The sequence below is a fragment of the Trachurus trachurus genome, assembly GCF_905171665.1.
Source record: "Trachurus trachurus genome assembly, chromosome: 13".
In the NCBI taxonomy this organism is placed as follows: domain Eukaryota; kingdom Metazoa; phylum Chordata; class Actinopteri; order Carangiformes; family Carangidae; genus Trachurus; species Trachurus trachurus.
Window position 1 is genome coordinate 24,634,924 of NC_139892.1, and position 24,328 is coordinate 24,659,251.

The 24,328-nt window shown below is 44.6% G+C and overlaps 2 protein-coding genes across 4 annotated transcripts; one reads left to right on the forward strand and one right to left on the reverse strand.

Moving 5' to 3' along the window:
* Positions 1 to 5: 5 nt before the first annotated feature.
* On the reverse strand, positions 6 to 9,389 carry napab (N-ethylmaleimide-sensitive factor attachment protein, alpha b). 2 transcript variants are annotated; one of them, XM_083985539.1, is made up of 12 exons: positions 9,132 to 9,389; positions 8,067 to 8,146; positions 7,853 to 7,969; positions 7,390 to 7,436; positions 7,173 to 7,250; positions 6,963 to 7,018; positions 6,730 to 6,814; positions 6,528 to 6,632; positions 6,375 to 6,443; positions 4,393 to 4,443; positions 2,581 to 4,061; positions 1,497 to 1,690 (listed from the first exon to the last, which is right to left on the reverse strand). In XM_083985539.1, exons 1-11 carry the CDS (start codon positions 9,227 to 9,229, stop codon positions 3,960 to 3,962), a joined length of 888 nt encoding a protein of 295 aa, XP_083841665.1. In that variant the 5' UTR covers positions 9,230 to 9,389; the 3' UTR covers positions 1,497 to 1,690; positions 2,581 to 3,959. The 2 variants fall into 2 exon arrangements, with proteins under 2 accessions (XP_083841664.1, XP_083841665.1); XM_083985538.1 differs by lacking the exons at positions 4,393 to 4,443; positions 6,375 to 6,443; positions 6,528 to 6,632; ... (5 more) ...; positions 8,067 to 8,146; positions 9,132 to 9,389 and having other exon boundaries at positions 6 to 1,690; positions 2,581 to 3,960.
* A 1,091-nt stretch (positions 9,390 to 10,480) lies between these two features.
* bicra (BRD4 interacting chromatin remodeling complex associated protein) lies at positions 10,481 to 23,702 on the forward strand. 2 transcript variants are annotated; one of them, XM_083985535.1, is made up of 15 exons: positions 10,481 to 10,787; positions 12,323 to 12,368; positions 12,470 to 12,515; positions 13,079 to 13,144; positions 13,415 to 15,514; positions 15,702 to 15,890; positions 17,343 to 17,969; positions 19,061 to 19,253; positions 19,352 to 19,449; positions 19,636 to 19,770; positions 19,859 to 19,908; positions 20,005 to 20,153; positions 20,249 to 20,343; positions 20,447 to 20,549; positions 20,643 to 23,702. In XM_083985535.1, the coding sequence occupies exons 2-15, from the start codon at positions 12,328 to 12,330 to the stop codon at positions 22,526 to 22,528; spliced, it is 5,778 nt and encodes a 1,925-aa protein (XP_083841661.1). In that variant the 5' UTR covers positions 10,481 to 10,787; positions 12,323 to 12,327; the 3' UTR covers positions 22,529 to 23,702. The 2 variants fall into 2 exon arrangements, with proteins under 2 accessions (XP_083841661.1, XP_083841662.1); XM_083985536.1 differs by lacking the exon at positions 13,079 to 13,144 and having other exon boundaries at positions 20,444 to 20,549.
* Positions 23,703 to 24,328: the final 626 nt, after the last annotated feature.

The window sequence follows — 24,328 nt, forward strand, 5'->3', positions numbered from 1 at the left end:
CTTGATTGATCTTTATTTCTATTTATACTCATCAGGAAGGTGGAGAGTTAAGTTAATGACACAACCAAAATGGTGACAAACTGGACAATGACGTATCCCGATTAAAGTCCCAAAAATATCATTGGTACAAATTATTCAACAGACATTAAATGATGCAATGTCCTCCTTTACATTTCCTCCTTTCAACAGGAAAAAGGGGGGCAATGTCTCTGTAGCCAGTATTTACTCTTATCACCACATCTTTTCCTCACCAGTCCAGTTCAACAAGTCAGGAACGGGCTGTGAATCCCCTTCCACAACTTCTTCATCTGCGGTGGCGTGCGCTGGTGAATCAGGATGAGTTCTTTATGTACGCACAGATTTTCACGATCCTCCTCCTTCACGTCGAAAGTCTGAAAGCCTGCGTGGGCCTCAGGAGAAACTCCCAGAGCCTTAGCGCACATCCCAGTGTAGACATCATCAATGGGAAAGAAGGGAATGACACGGGAAACTGCATGTAGGGGTTGCAGCAGCTGTCCAGAGATAAGAAAGCCACCTCCGCCCGCATAAGCAGGATAGGGGCCGTCGTAAAAACTCACAGGAATGTAGTATTTGATGTTGGGGTCTCTGAGGGGATTTGCTGTGCTGATGACGTGACCGACATACAGCTGAGATGCTTTAGAGCCCTTCAGAGACAGCAGGTAGCTGAGCAATTGCGGCGTGTTGACAAACACATCGTCATCACCGCTGAAGACGAAGGAGGCGTGAGGACAGTGTTTCAGTGTCCACTGGATGAACATGTCCATTTTAAGCGTCAAGTTCAAGAGGGATTCTTGGAAATCCCACTGCAAGAGGTCCCCAAAATGTTTTGCTTCAAATGACAGCAGAGGGCTGAGGTCAGGGTCCTCCGCCGGGGAGCGACCCAGGAGGAAGACCCTACGCACCCTCAGTCCTCTGTTGTACACCCCCTCTCGGCCCCAGGTCTCCCGCACAGCTTGTCTCCTCTCAAAGTTCCCAGGTGCCGATTTGATGGCGAACAGCAGGAAGGTCTGGTTGGCCCCGTCCCCTTTAGCAGTGGAGACGCACTTGTTGGGTTGACTGATCAAGATCGGAGAGGACCTGCAGTTCATGCCCTGCACAAACTCCTTGAATAAGGCGGGGTAAGAGTTGAAGTCATGCACATTGGTTTGCAGGAGCTCTTGATTTGTCTCCCGGCAGCGAGACCACTGGGACTCCTGACTGAGCGGGTTTTTCCTCTTGTCCAGATTCCTGAGGGACAGGTACAGCAGGCGGTTCCAGTACGCTTGGTTTTGAGGGATGGTCTGTCTGAAGCCATCGGAAACAGACACATTGTGAATATCAGGGCGGGGGCGGATGAAACTCTCCAGCTTGGGGGATGGTGTTTTCACATCGCTGTCGTGGACCTGCTGGCTAAGGTGTCTCCGTGGGGTTTGAGGTTCAGTCCTGTGACTGTAGGATGTCTCCAGGTGCAGGGCTGAGTATAAAATCAGGAATAAAGTAACAAGGAGAACCATGGCGCTGAAGGAGTGAATGCGTCTCATTGGCTCGAGCTTAGTAAATGAGGCTGGGAGGTGTGTGGTTCCTAGAAATGGATCATATTTCAGGGAAGATGGTCCTGGGACCCGTCGTCTTATCGTCTTCAGGTTACACAGACTCTGTTAGCAGGTGACACACTGGCTGAACCCAGTACCTGCCAATATAAACATAAACACTGGTATGTAAATGAGCAGGTCACATGTTTGGAGACTTTGACAGTATTAAATGCAAACTGAGATGGCAATATCATTTTTATCATTATCATTTTTATTACTAATGACATGGTGGAAGCAAATTTACATTTAGAAATACATGTTGCCCAAATCAGTCAGTATTTTTCAGTTAAATAAAGAAAAAAACAGATCAAGATAAGCAATGGTAGATTTTATACTCTAACTCTTGAACAAAAGGTACCTTTCTAAAGGGTGACAAAAAATTAGGGTCTTGATCTGGGGCATTTTCATTGAATATGACATTGTTTGCTACATGAAGCAAACAATGGATGCTTCTTGAAGCAATAAATAGCCTACACTAAAAACTCGCCACAAGCACATACAATAGCAAGCATGTTTTATGATGTAGCTCTGCTGTTAAATTAAAAATATTTCTCAAAATAATAATAATTTCTTCTTTTTTTCGCAGGTGATATGCTTTCTCCCATTTTAGTGGAATGCACTTGAACACATCCTTCTCTCCTGTGTTTAATTAGCGGCAAAAACTCTTTGTACAAATAACAAAAGGAGAAGTCATGAGGGACCTCACCTATTAGACAGCGCCACAATAAGAGGAAAACACCTGAGCTCCATTAGTTTAGGTTCAAGAAACATGACATGCACATGGACACCCTGTGTACCAACTGTTTTATAAATGTCTCGTGCAGTTTTTCTAATGATTCATTTCAACATGGGCTCGATTAAAATCTGATAAACCGCCTAACAGACAACTGTGCAGCGGGGGAGACCTTCACTCAGGTGTTACAAAGCACACAAAAAAGGTCGAGCCAGTCATATATATAACAAGTTTAAAGTTTCAAAACCTACTTACCACATACAAAACGAGCGTACATCGACGGAGCGCCGGAGCGACAGGGGAACAGGTGAGTATCCAGGGATGTGTGGGTCCTGACAGGTGAACACAGCTGCATTTTCTAGTGGGGCAGCGATGTCAGGACATGCAGGAGCAGGTCTATGCAAGAGGTCAGGTGATCACTTCACACAGCAGAGCACAGCAGGCAGATACAGGCCACGCCCAGGATGCTTTACTCTAAGGTTTATTCAAACGTTTGACAGGAAACATCACTGATGTACAAATTATTTAAGACCAACTGTCTATTGACAAAAATCACCAGGAGGATACATGAGCACAGTGTTCAGATCAGTAAAGCTCCTTTCTCTTCATTGTATTGCATCGTGTGCAGGCCTTAAAAGTGTTGTTTTTTTTTCAGCCTGGTTAGTTATGACAGAAAACAAACATGAATCAGACATCATGACAAAAAGTAACAAGAGAGAGAGAGAGAAAAAACAACTCTTGACAAATGATTCTATACAGTGGAAATCAGCTGTTCTACTCATCTGTACCAAACCATGCAAAGGTTCACAAAGGTGAAGCTTTTTTCACCTTTTGTGTAATAAAAGCACTTTAAATGGAAGTGACAAAAACAAATTCGCTAATTATTTTTATAACGCTTGATAAAAGCACAGATTTTTCTTTTTTTCATCAAATCTTTGCTGTTCACATCCTGAGAACTTTGCGTTATAAGGCAGAGGGGGTATTTGCCATGGAATAACCTCAGAAACTCTTGGCCTCTCTGCTTGGAGGCAGCTCCACAACTGAGATGAATTGCTGTTTAATTAGAGATGCCCTGGTATGACCTACAGTATCTTCTAGCACTCAAAAGTACCAAAAACCAATGTGACTGTTTTACTCACTGTTGGCATTTTGGTCCGTTAAGTTCATTTAAAAGCACATTTTGGAAAATATATTTTGTAGATCAAAGTGTTAGTAAGTTGGCAATCTCTCATCCGTTTTATAGTCATGAAAATAAAATAAAGCCTTTCTTATGCAAGAGTGCTGGTAAGAATATTTGGTATTGTGGCCCAGTTGTGAAAATTTGAACTATTGGGCGAATACCTGTATAATAACAATACACGACAAGATACTACCGTATGTGCAGTGTGCACTCAGGAAAATAGTGTTTATACCGATAAAGACCAACATTTTTGAGCTTTGGGTTGAGAAGATTAAAAAAGGCAAGAAAAGAAATACTGCAGATGGTAGGAAGGAAACACAGTATCTGTGGAGGAATCTAAGGGCTAATGGTCAAAGAGTTAAGATTGCTGCTAGAATGGAAGTGACAGGCTCAAGGCAAAACAAAGGGAAGCAAGTCTGTTGCTGAGGACTTGAGGAGGAACACGAAGGGGAAGTCAGCGAAGGTCGCTCTCATCGTCCTGTATGGTTTTCTTGATGCGGAGAAGCATGGTGGTGAGCCACTGGTCCAACCGTGAGATGGTGTCAAATTCTTTCACCTGAGACATGAACGGTAAATATGACCAACAGGAACAGTAAAGGCCAGGTAGTATTGTATATTTATTTCTCTTCTTTTTAACATACACAAACCTGCATGTTGACTATAACAGGTCATGTCACAAAATAAATATTTACATCACACATATTAGGACCTTCTTTAGCAATCGTCATATCAATTTTATTGGCCTACTGACCCAGGAACAGCGTACAAAAAACTGATTTCAGTCGACAGTGTTTAAACTTACTGATGCAGAAACTACAAACAACCTCAGTTAAAAAAACCTTGGCCCACATGCCTTTATTCTGCTGAAGGAAAAACCGTCCACTCACCGAATCAGTATAGGCTTCCACATTCTGTTCTTCACAAGCATCTAGAAGTTTCTGGTGAGATAACATTAGACAACATCATCAGAAAGGCTGCTCACAGCCACGAAACATCCTGAGAGATAAAGAAGCCACAATACAGAGTATACAGAGAAGGCCTTATGTGTACTATGCTATCTCATGCCCATGTTGGACCTCAGTGTTACTGAGAAGCATGCAGATGTTGGCAGGTTTAAGCACTTGGGCCTCGTTTCAGAAAGCAGACTCCGAGTTAAAAAACGTAACTTTAGGTTGACTAACCCTGAGCTGTCAAACTCAGAGTTGTCGATTTCAGAACAGGCGATAAAAGTTTGTTTAATAAACTGGGAGTTAATTTGACCCTGAGTTCAGCTCCAGCACCAGGAGATAAAAAGCCCTCATCAGTGTAACAAAGATAACGTCATTCACCATGGCAACAAGTGGAAAAAAAAAAGCCTCAACCCTCCTACTTCTCACCAGTGGAGTTAGACATATTCATGAATGCTGACACAGAATCTGAGTACTGTACATATTTAAAACAAACTAACAAAAAGCAGTACTGTAGCAGCTGCAAAAGAACGTGAGCTCTCATTGTTGACCGAGTCAATATGGAGTCTTCATCAAAGCAAGAAGGAAGGTTGTTAATCAACAATTTATTCTATGTGTGTGTTTTTGCAAGTGCAACTCAACAGGCACAAAACAAACTTAAACAATATAAAAATATTGTTCAAATAGCAGGGGGTGGTAACATTTCATTACAAGCAGTCATGGTGTTGTTTAACCTGCCCCAGTGGCTGCATTCAACATGTGATTTCAGAATCACAATTACTTTATTGATCCCCAAAGGAAATTCTTTTGTGACAAAGCTCCCAAACAGAAAAAAAAAAAGATTTACGCAAAAACCTAGACTAAATGTCTTTACACATACAGTCTCCAAATTCGTGCTTAGGCTATTGGATATGTTCACGTGTCTCCACTGTAACGTGATGGGGATGTGCGTGTAGTCTATGCATCCAGTCACACCTGGAAATAAATTCATACTACACTGGTTATTGACAGACTGACAGACCTGCTATTCTGTGAAAGTGTTTTCTAATGAATTCCTGGAAACATTACAAAGTGTAGACGTTACAGTGACGTTTCTTACAGCCTGACAGATGGTTGCCTTGGACACATGCTTTGAATCACTGACGATATATAAATAAATTAAAAAATAGTGCAACACGAAGAATTATCTCTGAACTGAGCGCAGGTCAGCGAAATTTGTTCGGATTGACGGTGCAGAAAAATGGAAACGCTCATCAGGGAATGATGAAACATTCAACCGACGTCTAGTATTTGTGTTTTAATATCACTTGGTTCTTCCACAAAAGGAACACATCGTGTCTACCACTGCTTTCAGTCCAGTCTGCAGGCAGAGAGAGGGAGAAACTCAGGGCTAGTTGGAGAAAAAAACAACAACTTGCCAGCGAAAAGGTTATGTTAAGAGTATCTTGCCTAGAGTCGAGCTGAACCGGCTTTGTGAAACCGAAACCCAGGGTTTCCCCCAACTCTGACTCAACCAACTGAGTTTTCACTGAACCTGTTTTCTGAAAGGGGGCCCGGTTGGCGATTTTGAATAAAAACAACAACAACAGAGCAGCAGCGATTAAGTTTCTCCATCTCCACACTTTCCTTTAACCCCTCGCCGTCAGTGTCAGTGGGGAAAATAAGTACGGTATATGATCCCTTGCTTATTTCACTTGATCAAATGTAAATTAATTCATAACTTTTATATGATGATATTATTTCTGGATTTTTTGTCGATATTCTGTCTCTCTCTAGTAAAATAAACTTCCCATTAAAACCACAGATCGTCCATTTCTTTGTGGGGGAAAATACTTACAAAATCGGTAGGGGATCAAATACTTATTTTCCCCACTCTACCTATATAATCACTTATGTTTGAGGACAACAGCAGCAAACCCTACCTTCATCAGTTTGCATTCTCTCGAGTCTGAGAAGGCTGGAAACATTTCTTCGTACTTCTGCACAGCAAGCTGGGTGACAGAACAATGAATATTAGAGCAGCGGCTCATGTTACAACTGTTGTAGGTGGACACAAGTTGTGTGCAGCGGCTTACCTTTGCATTGAGCATGTCTACACAGAAGTGACAGAGCGCTGCCTTGAAGAAGTGATCCTTGGCACTGTATTTCAGCAGCGTACTGTCCATTGCATGTGTTCCGACCTGGAAAGAAATCACAATTCAGTACAGTTCAGGTTAGTTTTGTGGCTACTGACTGATAACATGGTGAGATGAAGGCTGCTGATAAGCATTACTTCACCTGTTCATAGATCTCTATAGCTTTTGGGTACTGCTCCAGCTGAGCTGCGTAGGTTGCTACTTTCAGAAGGCACTTGTTGGCTGAACTATAAAGGTGAGAAAATAAACAAGTCAATACAACACAATAATACAATGGCATGTTATGAAAAAAAAAAGATGCATTGATGCGATCTCTGAAATCAGGCTAGAAAATCTGACACTGGAGAGGAAATAGCACTCATTCAAATCAGTCACCTGGTGGATTCTTCCCCTTTGTAATAATCTGCTGCCTGTTCATAATGAGCAATGGCCTGGAATGGGAAACCAAACAAAGCTTTATCATTTAACAAGAGATTATCACTCAAACAAACTAATCCATAGTTAAACTGGATGCAAGAATTTACCCAAGGATTAATAGGTAAAAAAACTAACAAAACAAAAACAATAATAGTTATTTAATCTGACCTTGTCGATGTCCACCAGCTCTGTCTCATATATTTCAGCGATGGTGATATGATGTTTGGCTGCGATGGTGAAGCGCCCCTGGACACAAAAAACAACCATGAAAGAAGTAACCCACAGGGAGAGTTACATGGTACAGAAATAAAACAGATGCTAAACATTTAAACCATGTTACATTCAGTTAAAGACATGTAGAAGAATCCCCTGTTTACAGACTCACCATATCAGTGTAAATCTCAATAGCTCGGTTTAGGCAATTTATGGCCTCTGTAGGAAAAAAAGAAAGAAAACTACAATATTTAGAAAAATGACATTTTACAAACCTTTCACTGTAATTTTCTGTGAATTCACATCAATAAAAGAACAAGTAAGGAATACACTTTTATTTAAAGGTCAACCAGATTGAGGTCAACTTGCAATGTGCAGGTTTAAGATCCATTTAACAATGGTCCTGTCTAAATGTGTCTAAAGGATGGTGACCACTGGCCTTAATGTCATTATTTATTCATACTTTTATTCATGCTGTTATAACTCCTCGTCTGGAAGGTCTTAATGTTATTTGACATGGACTTTATGTACATGGTCTCTACTCAAACTGGTGCAGCAGCTTGTAATGGCAATTACAAGTGAATTTCAGTGGTTACATATCCTACATAATCCAAGGTAGCATGAGTAATGATTACCTTGTGGATCTGCTTTTTTGAATGCGTTTCCAGCGTCAATGAAGTTAGTCGCTGCATCGTGTTTGCTCTGCATCTGAAGGTGAAGGCAGGCAGCTTGGGAGAATGCATTTCCTGCAGCTGAAAATAAATGATTGCATGTTAGAAGTTGGGAAAGTCTCAACATCCCATAAACAAGTAAAAGGGAAATGTTCGGGTTTAGTGTAAAGCATCTTACCACACCAATTTTTGGCCATTTTGTACATGTTGGCTGCCCTCGCATACATGTCGCAGGCCTCTTCCAGCTTGGAGGAACCTCTGTGTGTCAACACATGGGTTTAATTTAACAAGGCTCAAGACTCATACTGACAGAAAATCAAATGACATGATTGTAAGTCACAGATCGCGATAAAGTAAGTATATTTAGGCCATGATGCTTCACCGATACAGACATTCACTGTTCACCTAGCCAAGCAAAACATGAAAAGTTGTGAAGATGCAAATTTCACATTTTGATTTAGTGCAATATCATAACTATTATTATTATTATTATTATTATTATTATTATTCATAATAAATGTACAGTTACATCATCTAGCTTTACAAAGTACTGCCTCTGCTGTTCATAATTACTATTAATAATAATCTAAGTGAGTTAATTAAATAAAAACCCGCCTGAGCAAGTCTTTTCGGACTTTTTGGACACAACGTCCATGCTCAGCTGTGAGATGACACACTAGTCCTACCTTACTTAACCTGATGCAACTCACAAATCCGTCCCACTCTGATAATGTAAACAATTGTGACTGTGACAGACATGTGATTTGTACCTCGCCACCTACTGACTATGCAAAAGAGTTTCCAGGTGATGGCGCTGCAGCTGCAAACCCCCGAGATCAAATGTTGCAGAATTACTCTTATATAATGGCCTGACCCACACCTGGCTGCTATTATTATGAAGCCACCCTCAGGCACACACACACACACACTCCGGTGACTGCTACTACTACACTACATGGAGGTTTATTGTGGTTATTGTCCGGTGTGTTGACCATCCGTGTAGAGATATCGTTAACGCTGCGCATGTTGATTAACTGCAGCGCTGAGCAACACTTGTGTTAACACCGATCACAACAACCCGACTTCGGGGACAGCGAAGTCCAGTGTTGCAGCACTGGGTTAAGACTCTGGTGCTGTTTTTTTGTCGTGTTGGTTGTTGTTGTTTTTGACAGCTAACCTCCTTCCGCTTAGTTGGCCTTAGCTTGACAGTGTTAGCTCAGCAGCAGCTAGCCGATGTACTCACCCAAACAGCGCTCCGAAAAACGACTGTGATGACTTTAATTTCTTCTCGGCCTCAGCCATTAAGGCGTTTGCCTCCTTTTCTTTGCCGCTGTTATCCATTTTTGTGTCGCTGCTCTGTTTTTTGACGGGGAAACGAGCAAAATGTGAAAACCAACGACTCGCTAACCAGCGCTAGCAGCAACGGGTTTGCCTTGTCACATCACCGGCAGCGAAGTGACCATCACCTCCGTCATGTGACACAGGCTGCAGAAGACACTGGTGCTGCGTTCAGGTGCTGCTCGTAAAGCGCCACTTTGTTGCTATGTTTGTTGAAAAGGAATCAAGTAACATCAAACTTTACAATCATTTGTAAATATTATCATACAACTCATAAAGTATACCAAGCCACACACACACACACACACACATATTGACTTCAGTCTTATACTTGGTTATATAATTCATAAAGCAATGCACACAATCACATAATAGTTCTCACGGCTAATGAATATCAGACTGATTGTGTACAATAACACAAAAGGTATGTTTCTGAAATTGTGCCCTTCAACTTTTCTTGTCATTTCACTTTTTTTTTTACGTGAATAACAAACTTTATTCATATAAGGAACTGACCTTACATTTGTTACTTGTGTAACTGAAGCAAAACAAACTGTTTTAGAATAGTAGTAGCTTTAGAGGTGAAATCTTAATTCTCTCAGGATGTTAATTTCAATTAATGTTTTGGAGTTTTATTAAATGTTTCTGTCCCTGTATGGTTACATAATAGTTGGATTCAATGGAAAAAAAGAAAAGAAAGTAAAAGTGATGTAGCCTACATTTTTGTTTGCTCAGCATTTAAATCTGGACAAGTAGTACTAGTGGATTTGATCACTTCCGCCTACACACCCCAGTCTGTTCAGGGATTTGTATCATCAACTGTTCTGTTTTTGATGTTAGGACTAGATACAGCTGAGTTACCAACAGCCTTATGACAGAGCCAGTCTATTGATATATTAGAAGTTCTCTGCTGATTACAAAGCACTTAGCCTACTTGATGGACATTTTGTGACATTATTGCACAATTTTGTAACAATTGTGATCTTTTGTAATGACAATAACATTTCACAGCGTTATGGAATAGGTTTGTTCCGCCCCTATTGTCCCACATAAAATATCCCTGTTCAAGCATATATTAAAAAAATCATGAATCCTGGTATAGGTAGGATAAAAGCATCTTATTTATCTATCTATCTATCTATCTATCTATCTATCTATCTATCTATCTATCTATCTATTGTAAACACTTTGCAAGTACTAAACGAACAATTTGGTCCGCTTTCGTATCGGATGCACCAATGTTTTCTAATTTTTCCCTCATGATGACACCCGTTTTTTTTGGTTACAACACACACATTCCTGTACTATTACTTTTTGTTGTTGTTGCCCAATCCTTATAGTAACAGAGCAGCGGAGCAGCTTCACTGGAGGGAGAAAGCTAAACCTCGCACTCGAGCCTGTAGTGAGAATGGATGTCGATAAGGAGCTGAGCAGGGGAGCCATAGATTTCAATCAGGCAAAACGGAAGTCTGCTGTTTCCTGCCTGTAGTTGGGTCCTGTACAGCAGCCCGTGCGAGGCTGTCCTGGAGACCCCGCGCTGCCTGCACCTCTATCGTCTCGGGTGAGTTTGTTACAAAACAGCATTTTTCTCTATTTACACGAATATCTCTAACAAAGCTGCGGTATTTATGCACTGCGGACAACCCGCAAGCTGCACCGCTACCGTCATCGACACGCCACGCCGCTGCAGGAGCCGGCAAACATGGTCATTTTCCACCGAAATTCCCAAGCATACCCCCCTCATCCAAGACTATTCCTACATTAACTCATATTTTGCTTGCAAGAGGAGACAGATAGCTCGCCACGCAATTACGTTTACACCTCTAAGCAAACAATACTGCCCTTTCTCGATTGAATCGAGGCGCCGCTGTACGATACGAGTGTTAAAAATGTGTCAGTCGGTGGTTTGTTTTGAATGTCAAAGGCTCAAGCTAGCCTTAGTACGTCTGAATATTGTTGATAGCTGCTGCTGCTGCTTGGCTTAGCAGGCTAGCTAGCTTAGCTAACGAAATTCAACCCAGATGCATGAAAATGCGTGAAATAGGGGTGAAACGGGTTTCCCGGAATCAATCGTTTTATTAAAATAAAGCCTTAAGACAGTCGCGTAGTGGTTAAATAAGACGTGTTGTGACGACTTGGCAAAATATGCATGGAAAGCTCTTTGAAAACACCAGCTAGCATTGAGCTAGCCGCTTGCAGTGCCCCCATTCATATCCTGCGCACTGGCTCTGCTCTGACCGAGTAATGGCTACGTTCCGCTGCGTTTTTAGAGCGGCAACCGGGGATGCGTCCCCTCTTTAACCACGGTAATATGCTCGCTTGCTTTATCTGGCGACTAGCAGTGACGGTGTTATTGAAAGTGTTGTTGTGCACAGTCGTTGAGCCTTTACTTGTGGTGGATTCAGTCCCCGACAGCCCGCACTCTTAATCTTTCCCAGGGCTGTGTGTGAAAACCGCGCGTTTTCAGTTTGTTGTCTATTTCCATCCGCTGTTTCTCGATGTGAGGCAAACATCTGCTTGATCTGGAGTGCAACAACCTTTTTATATATGTATATAAAAACAGTTGCTTCTGTGTTTGCTTTATTCAGAGTAGATTCGCAGCTTACTAGATGTCTGACAGTATTAGGTGATGTAATGTTTTGAGTAGATAATGTGGTTAATTTATACACTAAAAACAAAACAAAGAGCACGGTTTGGAGCTGGTATTTAGACTGATGTTGCATTGAACCAAACATGTACTACCCGTTTCTATCTGTAAGTCCTTAAAATGCTTCATCAAAATTAATTATTAGTTATTTTGGACATAAATTAGAGTGGCTGAAAATGCAGTCTCAAACAGTATATTTTTAAAAAGTGTTTCTGTGACTGTCTTGCACATGTGAAGAACAACTATAAATCAACACTCAAACTGTCACTAAATATCCAGCTGAAATAAGACAGTGTTGTTGTAATAACACTACAACAGAATTATTAGTATGTACATATATTATAAAAATGAATTAAAATTAGTCATATTTTGTTTATGCTGTTTTTATGAGTGTATTGATAATTAAATGAATTACTTGTGGTCTTAAAACCCCTTTTCCTCTTCAACAGTTGTCATGGATGATGAAGACGGCAGGTGCCTTCTAGATGTAATTTGGTAAGTCATTGTTGAAGAAGTATTGGACCAGCTTGATATTGTAACAGTCTGTTCAGTCGTCTCTTTCGTCCCGTTGTGAATCACATTGTTTTCTTTTGCAGTGACCCAGAAGCTCTCAATGACTTTCTTCATGGATCTGAGACCCATGTGAGTAACAGAGAAAAAAAACAAAAAATGTTAAAGATGTCACATCTGTTGGGCTTGTGATTTCTAGTTTTAAAAAATGGGTTTGTTATTGATGTGATGAGGAGTGTGAGTTGTGCGTGTTTTTGTCAGAGCTTGTGTGACTACGTGCTTGAGTCACTTATTAGGGTTGATGTACACTGAAATCATTCACTTTCATTTACTTATTTTTTTTATTATTTTTACTGCTTTCTCTGCTTAATGGTTGTCTTTTCTTTTTGATTGCACTATGTATGGTTTCACCCTGGCTTCCCCTATATTAGGCTAATTCACAAAATGAGAAATGCTAATACTAACACTTCCCAACTCTGTGTTATTCCTGTCATTTTGCCCCCTCCCCAACCCCCACCCCCCGTCGCTTATCTTTTCGCTGGTTCTTTACAATCTGGGTTCTCTGGGTTCTGTCCTTTCCTTGCCCTTCTCCTCCGTTTGATGGTCTGTATGTTTCTTTGTCCTGGTGGCTTTTGCCTGCTGGTTTGGGTGCCTTGGGTTTCTGTCTATCCTATCCTGGGTGGGTGTGTCTGTAGTTGGACACTGACGACCTTTTGGATGGTTCGAGTGACCCCTCCAGCTCGTTCTTCTCTACCACTGGGGTGAGTAAAATCCCCCAATCCTCCACCTCCTCCTCCTGTTTGCTATCCGTCTGTGTAGCATGCATCCCCAAATACCCTCCCCTTTCCACTAACATACTTACAGTCTACGAGCTTTGATTTTCTGCGATGTGACAAGAGGTTTTTATGGGGTTTTCATGTCTGCAGTTCTGCCTTAACTCTGTTGTACTCCTCGCCATCACTTCTACATCCAGCCATCAAAACAGAACCCATCACCGGGTTTCACTTCTCTCCGTTGTCTTTCTCTTTAAGGGCCATGTTCCAGAGGTCCAGCCTGCAGTCCAGCTGTCGGCCAGCGAGCCGACAGGCCTGCCCAGAGTCAGTGTTGACCTGGACTTCCTGGAGGATGAAGACATATTGGGAGGATCCCCAGGTGGTGAAGGTGGAAGCAATGGCATTGGGACAAATCACGAGCCGTGTGACATCCTACAGCAGAGCTTGGCTGAAGCCAACATCACAGAGCAGAGCTTACAGGAGGCAGAGGCCGAGCTGGACCTGGGCTCCTTTGGGATTCCAGGCCTTACACAGGTGGTTCAGACGCTGCCTGACGCCAGCCTCTCTGGGGCCGGAGGTGCCGCCGTTGGTGTAGGCATAGGCGTTGGTGTTGGGGGAGCAGCGGCAATTTTCCCTGGGTCGGCGCCAAGCACCACTGCTACTCCCCCCAATGCCACAGCCGACATGCTGGGGTCAGTGCTCGCTCAGCAGGGCCTTCAGCTCCAGTCCCAGGTCATGAACAAGGCCATTAGTGTTCAGCCCTTTATGCAGCCTGTGGGCCTGGGAAATGTGACGCTTCAATCCATTTCAAGTCTCCAAGCTCTTCCTAACGGGAGTCAGTCTGGACATTTGGGTATCGGACAGATTCAGGTTGTGGGTCAGCCCACAGTCATGACTATCAATCAGTCTGGGCAGCCAATCCTGGCCAAAGCCATGGGTGGTTACCAGCTGCATCAGTCTGGGCCAGACGTATCAGGTGCTGGTTCCCAGGCGGGGCTTGGAGGCTCAGGAGGTGGACTTGTGATCCAAGGTAACAAAGCCACTTTGGGATCTCCAGCTTTAAATGGACCGGCTGTTTGTGTCAGCAGCACAAACAGCAGCAGTGGTGTTACAATGACGGCTCCTGCTGGCCTTGTGGGCTTTGGCAACAACCCTCTAAGTTCAGGAATTGGAGCTCAGACACAAACTCAAGGCCAAATCATGCAGAACGTGATCATCCAGCGCACACCAACACCCATTCAGCCTAAACCCCCTCAGGGGGGAGCCATCCAAACGAAACTCTTCAAACAGCAGCAGCCGCAGCAGCAGCCGCAGCAAGCACCCCAACCCCTGCAAAACGATGCCCACAAGGCTCTGGGGCTGCAGCAAATTCCAGTTTCTGCTGCTCAGAATGTAGCCTTCCTGACAGGAAAGGCAGGCTCTAATGTTGTCCTGAGTACTCAAGCTACAACACAAGGCGCGCAGTTTCAACAAACCCTATTCAAGCAACAAGGAGCACAACCATCTGGCAAGCCCCTCAGTGTACACTTGTTAAATCAATCAGGCAGCATCGTTCTACCCCCTCAGACAGTCCTGCAAGGTCAAAATCACCAGTTTCTCCTGCCACAGCTGCAGGCGGGCGGGCAGATCCTGACCCAGCACCCTGGGGGTCACATCATAACCAGCCAGGGTCCTGGTGGACAGCTCATTGCGAACCAGATTTTAACTGCAAACCAGAACATCAACTTGGGTCAGGTGTTGACTTCACAGGGCCACCCCGGGGCGGCCCACATCCTCTCTGCGCCCATTCAGCTCCAGCCCGGCCAGATGGGCACACCCACCCTCTTTCAGATGCCTGTCTCATTGGCTCAGACTCAAAGCCAGACGCAGACCCACACTGTCTCAGGTCACGCCCAGACAGTCATACAGGGTATGCCGATCCAGAACTCCCTAACCATGCTGAGCCAGGTGGAGGGGCTGAGCCCGGCCGTCACACTTCAGCCGGCCCTGCAGCCTCAGCCAGGTGGAGTCCCCAACAACAACAGCAGCAGCGGCAGCACAGGAGCAGCGACCATGGCTCAAGGCCAGCCGGGGGAGTGCGTTGCTGTGCTAGGTAGCACCACAGACCAGGCTGCTCATCCCACTCAGCAGCATGTGCCGCAGTCCTCTATCCTGGCCATGCAACCGGCTTCCTCTGTGTCTGCAGCTATCACAGTACCCTCCTCTTCTCCGTCCATGTCTGTGTCCACCTCTTCCTCTGTCACAGCAGTGGGGCTGGTCCCCCCTCAGGCTCAGCACAGTCCAGGGAGGTTACTGCTCACCAACCAGGGCTCCAGCATGATCTTGAGCCAGGAGTCGCTGCAGATGTTCCTGCAACAGGTCAGTGCGCCACTCTCTGCACTTTGGCTTCAATTACATCCAGTTTAACATTGTCTTAAATATCAAATAACATGCACGGAGTGATATGTTGGTCTGACTTCTTTGGTTTACTATTTTACTCCCCTTCCCTCCAATCCCCTTCCTCCTCCCCTCCCTCGTCCTGAAATGGTAAATGTACTCCTATCAGGAGCAGCAGCATCAAACAGAGAATGAGTCAACCCCCTCTGTGGGCGTACCAGCGTCTGTAATCGTCAGCAGCAACAACATCACTGCTCTGGCCCCCGCTGTCCATGACAGCCAATTAACTGACTCTTGGGTGGGTCAGAGCCACAGTCCTTCCCCTGGCCCCTCCCACATGACAGCAGTGGTAAAGCAGGTAGAAATGCCCCTTTATGTTAAGCCCCACCCACTTGCTGCTGCTGCCGCCACGACGTTAGGGTATCTTACCTTTCCCCATCACTGCTCTCTTCTCCTCTCCTGCATTACTCATTGCTTCCATCATGGCTCTCACTGTTGCTGTGCAATCCCTATAGCAAAAAATTACTCATTTGCTTGCAGCTTCTGTTCGTCTCTAACATCGCTTCGTTATTACGTAAAGGCATGATCATTCCAGTAGCTCATATGTATCGTGTTTAAGCCTCTGTGCTATTTTGATAGTTAACTTTAATTTGGGACTGGTAATCAAATACCAGTTGTTGATTTTTTAACTAAAGTTAATTGTTGAACTAATTTGGTATTTTTTCATTCAGCTATGTATTGTGTAACAGAATACAAAAACCATGCTCATGCTTAATAGAAGAACTACCAAGGTGCCAGGTGCATCCTCTTTATCCTTTTTACTAACACTGATTCAACCAACTCACCTCGCTCAATCAAATTTGATCAGCTCACCTTCATCTTCCACATTACTGACCAATGACTGATCAATTGATCCACACCTCTCAGCTCACATCTCATTAAGACGTGTGTGTGCTTACAGTGCCACTACCCCGTGTAACCCCTAATCTGACCACTGTAATGATCCCCAGACCAAAATGACATGCTCCCCTGCCTCCTGTCCCTCTAGTGTTTGGATCACCTATTACTTAACCATCACAGGCCAGCAGATCTTTACTTCTTGCTTTTGTCAGCGTCTTTTCAGCTCACTAGATGATCATTGCTCCCCTTTTTTGTATGTAATCCTCCTCCTCCTCCTCCTCCTCCTCAAAAAAAAAAAAGAAAAACCATTGGGCTTCTCTTACTTTTACTTAAGCAGCTACTCGATTTTAAAGTCTAACACTTGGCTTTTGTATTGTTTGGTGTTTTATCCACGTTTGTGTAATTTTGTATTGGGGCTGGGCGATAATTCCATATCTCTGTGGAATAATTTTCAGTGTTTTGAGATAATGAGTATGATTAGTGTGACATAACCTCTACAAAATTAGTTACTGAGGTGTTTATTTGTCTTATGCAATGTGCAAAAAATAGCCAGTAGATCATTTTCATTGTCGTAAACATCATGTGAAGTATTTTACATATGATTGTGAACACTTTTGCTATGTCATAATAATTATTCATGTCTTTAATATTTCCTAATTAAATCTGTGATATAGTCATATCGCCCAGCCCTACTTTGTATCTAGAATCAAATCTTTAAACCATGTACTACAATCACATTTTGTATGGACTGCATGCATGTAGAAATGTAGACGTAGTGCATGTAGAACATTTTGTGTGTTTGATTTATTTATTTTTCTCTTTGTGCTTAATATCCCAGTTTCCTCTTGTGTTCAGATAGTGTTTGTGAATCAGATAAGCATGTCAATTCATTGTGATTCCACTTCTCCAGGTACCCTCCAGTGGACACCAGCAGCCCCTGAAGATCCAGGGCATGTCCCCGTCAACAGCCTTGACCACTCACACCACAGCACCCCCAGTGGCAGACAGTCCACAGCCTTCTCAGTCTCCTCTCACGCTGAGCCAGCAGATCCAGTCACCACACCATCAGCAGCAGTCACGTCCTCCGTCTCAGCCTCAGCCACAGTCTCAGACTCCCTCCCGCTCGTGCACGCCCTCGTCCCACCCCCAGCTCTTTATTGTCCATAACCAAATCGCAGAGTCTCCCCAACCGGCTGCACAAGGCCAGCTGCAGCAGACTCAGCTCCAGCAGGCTCACATTCAAGTTCAGCTTCAGACTCAGCCGCGGCCGGCCTCTCAGCCAGCCCCCTATCAACAAGATATGCCTCCTGTGTCACAGTCACCTAAGCCTCCTGCTGCGCCGCCTGCACAGCACCAGTTCACTGCACCTCCCGTCAGCACTTCCACTCCTGCTGTAGTGAAAACCCAGGTTCCCATCCCGGGCCTGACAGCGGAGCAGCAGCACCACCTGCAATTAGTGGGAGCGCAAATTCAGACCCTGTCAGGCATCACCCAGCCCTCACCTCAGCAGAAACAGTTGCTGGATAAGCTGCACCAGGTATTGTCCCAGTTTACATCTACATTATCTTTAATGAAGCTTTCTTGCCAGTAAAACCATCTTATGTATTTTGACCCAACTCCTCTATTACCTTCCCATGCTTGAGCAGCTGAATCTCTTCAAACTGCCCGTGCATGTGTTTTTATTTATTTAGTTATTACATTTTTTGTCCTGTGTTTCATCTCACTGATGTAGCTCTTAGTATGTATATCAGTTGTTGTTGTTTTTTACTCGCAAGATTGCATGGGTGTCAGTTGTCTTTGTCTCTTAATCTCTACCTCTGGTGCTCTTCAGTGTATATTTGTAATACCTTTGTGTGCTGTAGAAAGGGTTAAATGGTGGGCTGAATGATATGCAGGGAAAAAGTCAGATTGCAACTATTTTCGAAGTTATTGCAATTGCAACGTCAGTCACAGTTTCAGGTGGAATAGGTATTTTTTACATTTTATTGACTATGAAAAAATACCAAGATGACGATGATGTGATTTTTGTTGAAGCTTGTACCAAACATGCTTTTCCTTTAGATCTGTAGAACATGTCTTGTAGGCCCGGGGCATCTCTGCAGTATCACAGTGCTTTTGCATTTGTGGTCTGTTTGTGTCATATTTTACCTGACCAAACACAGTCTTGGAATTTTAGTTGATGATTAATTGTCACACAAATAATTGTGTTTAGTAATTTAATTGTATTTTTCTGACCATTTCATGCCACTAAATAGTACAAGCCTATACAGAGTTAAATAATACACATACTTATGGCGAAGAAGAGACGTTTATTGGCATTGAACATAGAAATACAATGTTCATTTCTGTTTGGCTTCCGGCTTTGCAACTTAATCCACAATGCTAATGTCAATAGATGCTCATCAAGTCGTCGAGTATGCCAAATAATTGCAGTCAGCTCAAAAAATTGCAATCAATTAATTATTATTATTATTATTATTAATAATTATGTAATAATTGTGACAGGTGTACTCCCAGTGATTCAATATGTAATGATCTCGTCAGCATGATTCAGAACTCATCTGATGTCAGCCAGATCGATTCATCTGGAGTTGAACATGTAAACAAACTGTCCTGCTGTGTTTTCAGGTCCAGCAGAACATCCTGCTGCAGTCCAAGCAGTCTGCTCAGCCTCAGCCTCAAGCCGCCAGTCAGTTCAGTTCTCAGCAAGATGTGCCTGTTGATAAAGCTGTGATTACATCAACAGCCAGCACTGGTACACCTGCTCAGCTGCCCTCTGTGCTGAAACCGATGTCAGTGCTTGTCAAAACCCCTGCTACAGGTGAGACACCATTTACCGTTAATGATGCAAAAAGACAGGACGCTGAGCACTCCTTGAACTACTTTCCTTTGTAATGATTTTGTTGTGTCTTATTTTAGCATCAAGTGACTTACAGGTATTCTCAGGAGCCCAAGGGCCAGCTGGAGCAATGGTGAATCAGACTGTCACTCCTGCCAGCCTTACCCAGCCTGCACAGGTAGGTCACATTGATTGCAGCCAGTTGCTCTTGAAGAAATGGGGGCGTAATGCATATTATTGTGTTAGCTATTCTACATTTTCTAACAATTCAACACTTCAATTTCAAAATGTTTTAAATTGTGATTTTTTTTAAGGGTTTTGTCGGTTTCTATACTTAAAGGTTCTGAACTAAATTTCCCCACAGGTTCAGCCAAAGCCAGGAGTGATCAGCTCAGTTGGAGGGATGACTCTGGGGAAAGGAGGAATGCAGATACAGGTGTTAGGAGCTAGTCTGACTCAAATGCCTGCTCCACAGCCCCCAGCTCCAGCACAAACTCAGGTACAGTGTCAGGATGTCAGGAAGAGACTGCCTGTCATGCTTCACTCTCAAGGTTTTTACATTTTGGGTTTACTCTCTTACATCACAGACAACAACAATGAAGATGCCTTTCAGCGCAGAGCCCAGCAAAGAAGCCAGGTGTGTGATGTGTATGTTTTAATAATAATTTGAACTGTTTAAAATGCCAATTTTTTTTTAAAAGAATAGTGTTTCTCTACACATGTCTCATTGCAGGATGCTAGAACAGCTGAGGAAACAGCAGGGTTCAGTGCTTCACCCAAACTACAGTGCTCCTTTCCACTCTTTTGAGGACACACTGCACAGACTGCTGCCTTACCATCTCTACCAGGGAACTGCCAACTCCTCTCAAGACTATCAAAGAGGTAACAAACTCCAGGCCTTTGGTGCAGGTAATATACAGTTTAGCAGCCTGTCCTAAATTGAAAGTCTTCACAATTCTTGGTTCTCTTGTGCGCAGTGGATGATGAATTTGAGAAGGTCTCCTGCCAGCTGCTGAAAAGGACCCAGGCCATGCTGGATAAATATCGCCACTTGCTCTTTGCAGAGTCAAAAGTAAGTTTATAAAACCAGCTTCCTAAACAAAAGCCATCTTGTCGTCCCCTTTGCCCCTGAGTTGATATTGACCTGATGATTTTTGGCGTTTGAACCTGAGCAGAGACTGGGCCCCTCGGCAGAGATGGTGATGATCGATCGGATGTTCATTCAGGAGGAGAAGATTGCGTTGAATCAGGACAGAATTCTGGCCAAGGAGAGACCAGGTGCCGTGCCGCTGTCTGTCATATGGAGCCGTCTTGCAGTTGTCTTCATTTAAATTCTATGCTAATGATGTGATTGTGTTTGTTTCATTTCAGAGGAGTTTGTAGCCAACGCGCGCATGTTGGAGAGTGTAGTTTCATCCCAAGAGAGGCCCCCTGTTGAGCACACCTCAGCGAGTGGAGGTGCAACCGCTGCTGCCCCTGCTCCGACACCTGCTGCTCCTGCTCCTGCCCCGCTTCCAAACATCACCCCGAACCCTCCTCCTGCACCCACCCCAGTTCAAGCCCCGGCCCCGGCCCCAGCTCCTCTCCCTGTCCCTGTCCCTGTCCCCGCTCCAGTACCTGCCCCTGCCCCCGCCCCTGCTCTTCCTCCTCCTCCCCCTCCTGCCACCCCCTCTGTCACCCACTTTCCCCCTACCAAACTGGTAATAAAGCAGGGAGGAGGAGGAGCCTCGGTGTCTTGGTCCAGCAGCTGTCCACCACCTCCAGCTGCAGCAGCAGGCAAGCCGGTGGTCGAGCCCACCAGCCAGAGCTCCTCCTTCAGCCGTGCTCCGGCAGCAGCGGCCTCCTCCTTCTCATCCTCGTCCTTCAACTCTCAAGCAGCGGACGACGACGACGCCCTCCCGCAGAGAACCAGCAAGCCGCCTATGAAGACGTACGAGGCTCGCAGGAGAATTGGCTTGAAGCTGAAGATCAAGCAGGATCAGACAGGGTTCAGTAAGGTGGTTCACAACACCGCGCTAGACCCAGTACACACACCGCAACCTCAGCAGAGCAGCCAGTCCACGTCCCAGCCTCAGCCTCAGCCTGAAGCTGTCGCTCCACATCCAAAGCCCCAACCTTTATCGACTCCTCCCACTACAGTCATCAGAACTCAGTCTCCTGTATGCACAGCTTCTTCTGCCTCATCAGTCACCATAGCAACCACTCAGTGTAACCCACCACTGAGAGGTAACGCTCCTCCCAATGCAGCCCCATCTTCCTCTACCTCTTCCTCTCATACTTGGTCATCAGTGTCCTCCTCCTCCTCCTCCTCCTCTTCCTCCTCCACTCAGATGAATGGGACATTGGATCATCATGGTATGGGTGGGGTCAAACACAATCCTGCCTCCACTGCCAACCCCTCGCCCACGACCTGTCGCCTCCCCCTTCGGAAAACCTACCGGGAAAACATTAGCCCCCGCGTCAGACCTGGCGTCCCCGGGGGAGGAGACGAAAGTCTGTCCTACCCCAGACCCACGCCGTCACCCCCCAGGCACGCGGCCTCATCTCCTCCCTCAGAGCGGACAGTGATAGCCAGTGTGAAGGTGGAGAAAAGAGGCAGGGAGGCGTCACACACTCACACAGAGTCGAGCCACGAAACGGGCCGTTTGGCGAGTGCAATGCAGGGGCTGGACGAAGTGGACGAGGTGTTCAACCGCGGCATCAAAGCCACGCAACACCATCACCTCCCACAGCTACTGGACAAGGACGGGGCAAAGGAGAGAGTGGAGGAGCACACAGACCAAGAGACAGATGTAAGTAAATACAAGAGGGCGGGCGGGAAAAATAGACACAGGGTAGGCGGGACTTTCAGAATGGACCAGCATGCCCCTGGGCCCCCCTCCCCAGAGTCCTCCTTCACACGAGACTCTTTACTTCCTGCCAAACGCTGCAAATCAGACTCCCCCGACATGGATAACGCCAGCTTCTCCAGCGGTAGCCCTCCGGACGACTCTCTGAACGAGCACCTCCAGTGCGCCATCGACAGCATCCTCAACCTGCAGCAGGAGCCCTCTGCCCGCGGGCACCACATCAAAGGGGGCCACAGCAGGTCCCATCAACACCAAAGCCAGCGCGCGGGGGGCTCGGCAGCTTCGTCACACAGACCCTCAGTCCCGCCTCCCTCCTCTGCTTCCTCGTCGTCCTCCTTGGCCCAGCACCCTCAGGTCGGTGGCCGTGGCCACAATGGCAGCCTGGTGCCCCAGACTCAAAGCAGATAACAGCCCCTCAGCCCCAGGCCGGACTGACATGGGGGAACTAAGAGACAGATTTCAAGGCAGGGGAAGGGGGGGACACTGTGAAAACAGTATCACTGTACTACTCTGCCAAGCTGCGTTGGCTTTGTTTGTCCATTTGAATTGTCCAGACATTTCTTTGTCATTTACAGCCTGAAGTAGACCTGTGGTGGAATAAGTGTGAGTGTGGTCTAAGGTAAAAACTGTCTCTTGTTAGTTGCAGACTTGATGATGCCTGCCGTTTTTGTATGTGTTCTGTCAGCCAAGCTTGAGAAACAAGAAATTGTCAGAGGTTGCTGTTCTCTTTTTTTCTTTCCTTTTTCATCTCATAACTTTTTCTTTCTTTCTCATTCACTGTTCATACATTCCTTAGTGTGGCCGGAGCACCAGTCCACACCGGTTCATCTCCTGGTTTAAACGGTGTCTCGATGAGCATCAGGCAGCTTGTTTTAACAGTTCAGAAGACGGCAACCTTCATTCACCTGGTTACCTGCAGCTGAGAGGCTGTAAAAGGTCATAATACACACATTGTTTCCTTTTATCAACCAAATGTAATCCTCTTACCACAAAGATAATGCTGCCCTTCTGATGCAAACAGCACCTGCTAAAATGACACAGCCCAGCCCTTTTATCAAGATGAAATGTCTTCAGACAGTAAAATGAATTCAGACACTGTACTTTGCTGCTCACAAGCAGCTGCTCTTTGTCTTCAATTGGTAAAATCAAGTAACCTCATCCTCCATTATACCTGCATTTCACATAGACATTATGTGCATTTAAAATAGAAAACACTGAGAAAATAATTTGGAAAATTGTGAGGTTTGATGTAAATGAACATGTAATGAAGTTCAGTTATTTTTCTGTTTCTGATGTCAGGTGACTTTCCATGTTATAGTTTTTAGACAACGCCTCCATACACACCTGCTGCCCCCCCCTCGTTGCCTACAATGCCGGTTAAGACTTTATGCGTTTTAGTCAGCAGGGGGCAGGCCAGTTTTAACTGTTGATTTTCTGTGTTCTCAGTCTGTTTGTTTCTTCAACTGTATCCCTGCCTCCTCCTCCTCTTTGTGTGTGTTTTTTTTTTTTTTAAGCCTGGTGGACAATTCAAACACAAGCACAAGCATTGAGATGGAAAAAAAGGAACAATAATAATGTACAAAAAGACCATGAGAGAATTTGAAGTATAGTATTACAGATTAATTTTGTATTGTATTTATTGTGTATAATGACACTTTTTAAAAACAAATGTACATTTAGTAAAACTGTAAATTAAACCTTGCTTCTTTTATGAAACATTGCAGGTCACCTAGTCATTTGTCCAGCTGTTGACACATTGATTCCTCTTCTCCCGGGTGCATTCCTTTAAATGACTAATGATGACTAAAGAGGACGCTATGATGGCCAGGAGGGGGTGGTTGTGGTGGTGGGACATGTCCTCTATGAGACAGCCAGCAGGTGGTGCATGGATGTGGAAAAGTGGAGCTTATGTGATTCACTGCCTGGAAGGTTCACTGAGTTTGGGAGGAGTTTATACTGTGGAGAGGGGTGGGGGGTGGGGGGGGCGTAACTGTCGCATCTGTAAACGTATGACTTGTTACAGTAGGCTGAGGAGATGAAACGTTATTGAAAAAAATGTAAATACTTGGAGGGGTTTAGAAGCCACAGTTGCCAGGCTGCACCGAGAGGTTGTGTTTATCATTATAAATATGCATAAGGAAAATGTGGGGGTATGTCATGTTTTCACAAAAAAAAGAAAAGAAAAAACAGCTCCACCCAAATTATTTA

Bases quoted from the DNA above. Each gene is read 5' to 3' on its own strand.
- napab (XM_083985538.1), bottom strand. From the start codon at position 1,541: ATGAGACGCATTCACTCCTTCAGCGCCATGGTTCTCCTTGTTACTTTA.
- bicra (XM_083985535.1), top strand. From the start codon at position 12,328: ATGGATGATGAAGACGGCAGGTGCCTTCTAGATGTAATTTG. The intron at 13,145-13,414 runs GTGAGTAAAATC...TTTCTCTTTAAG, and splicing joins CGTTCTTCTCTACCACTGGG to GGCCATGTTCCAGAGGTCCA. The intron at 19,771-19,858 runs GTACAGTGTCAG...CTTACATCACAG, and splicing joins CAGCTCCAGCACAAACTCAG to ACAACAACAATGAAGATGCC.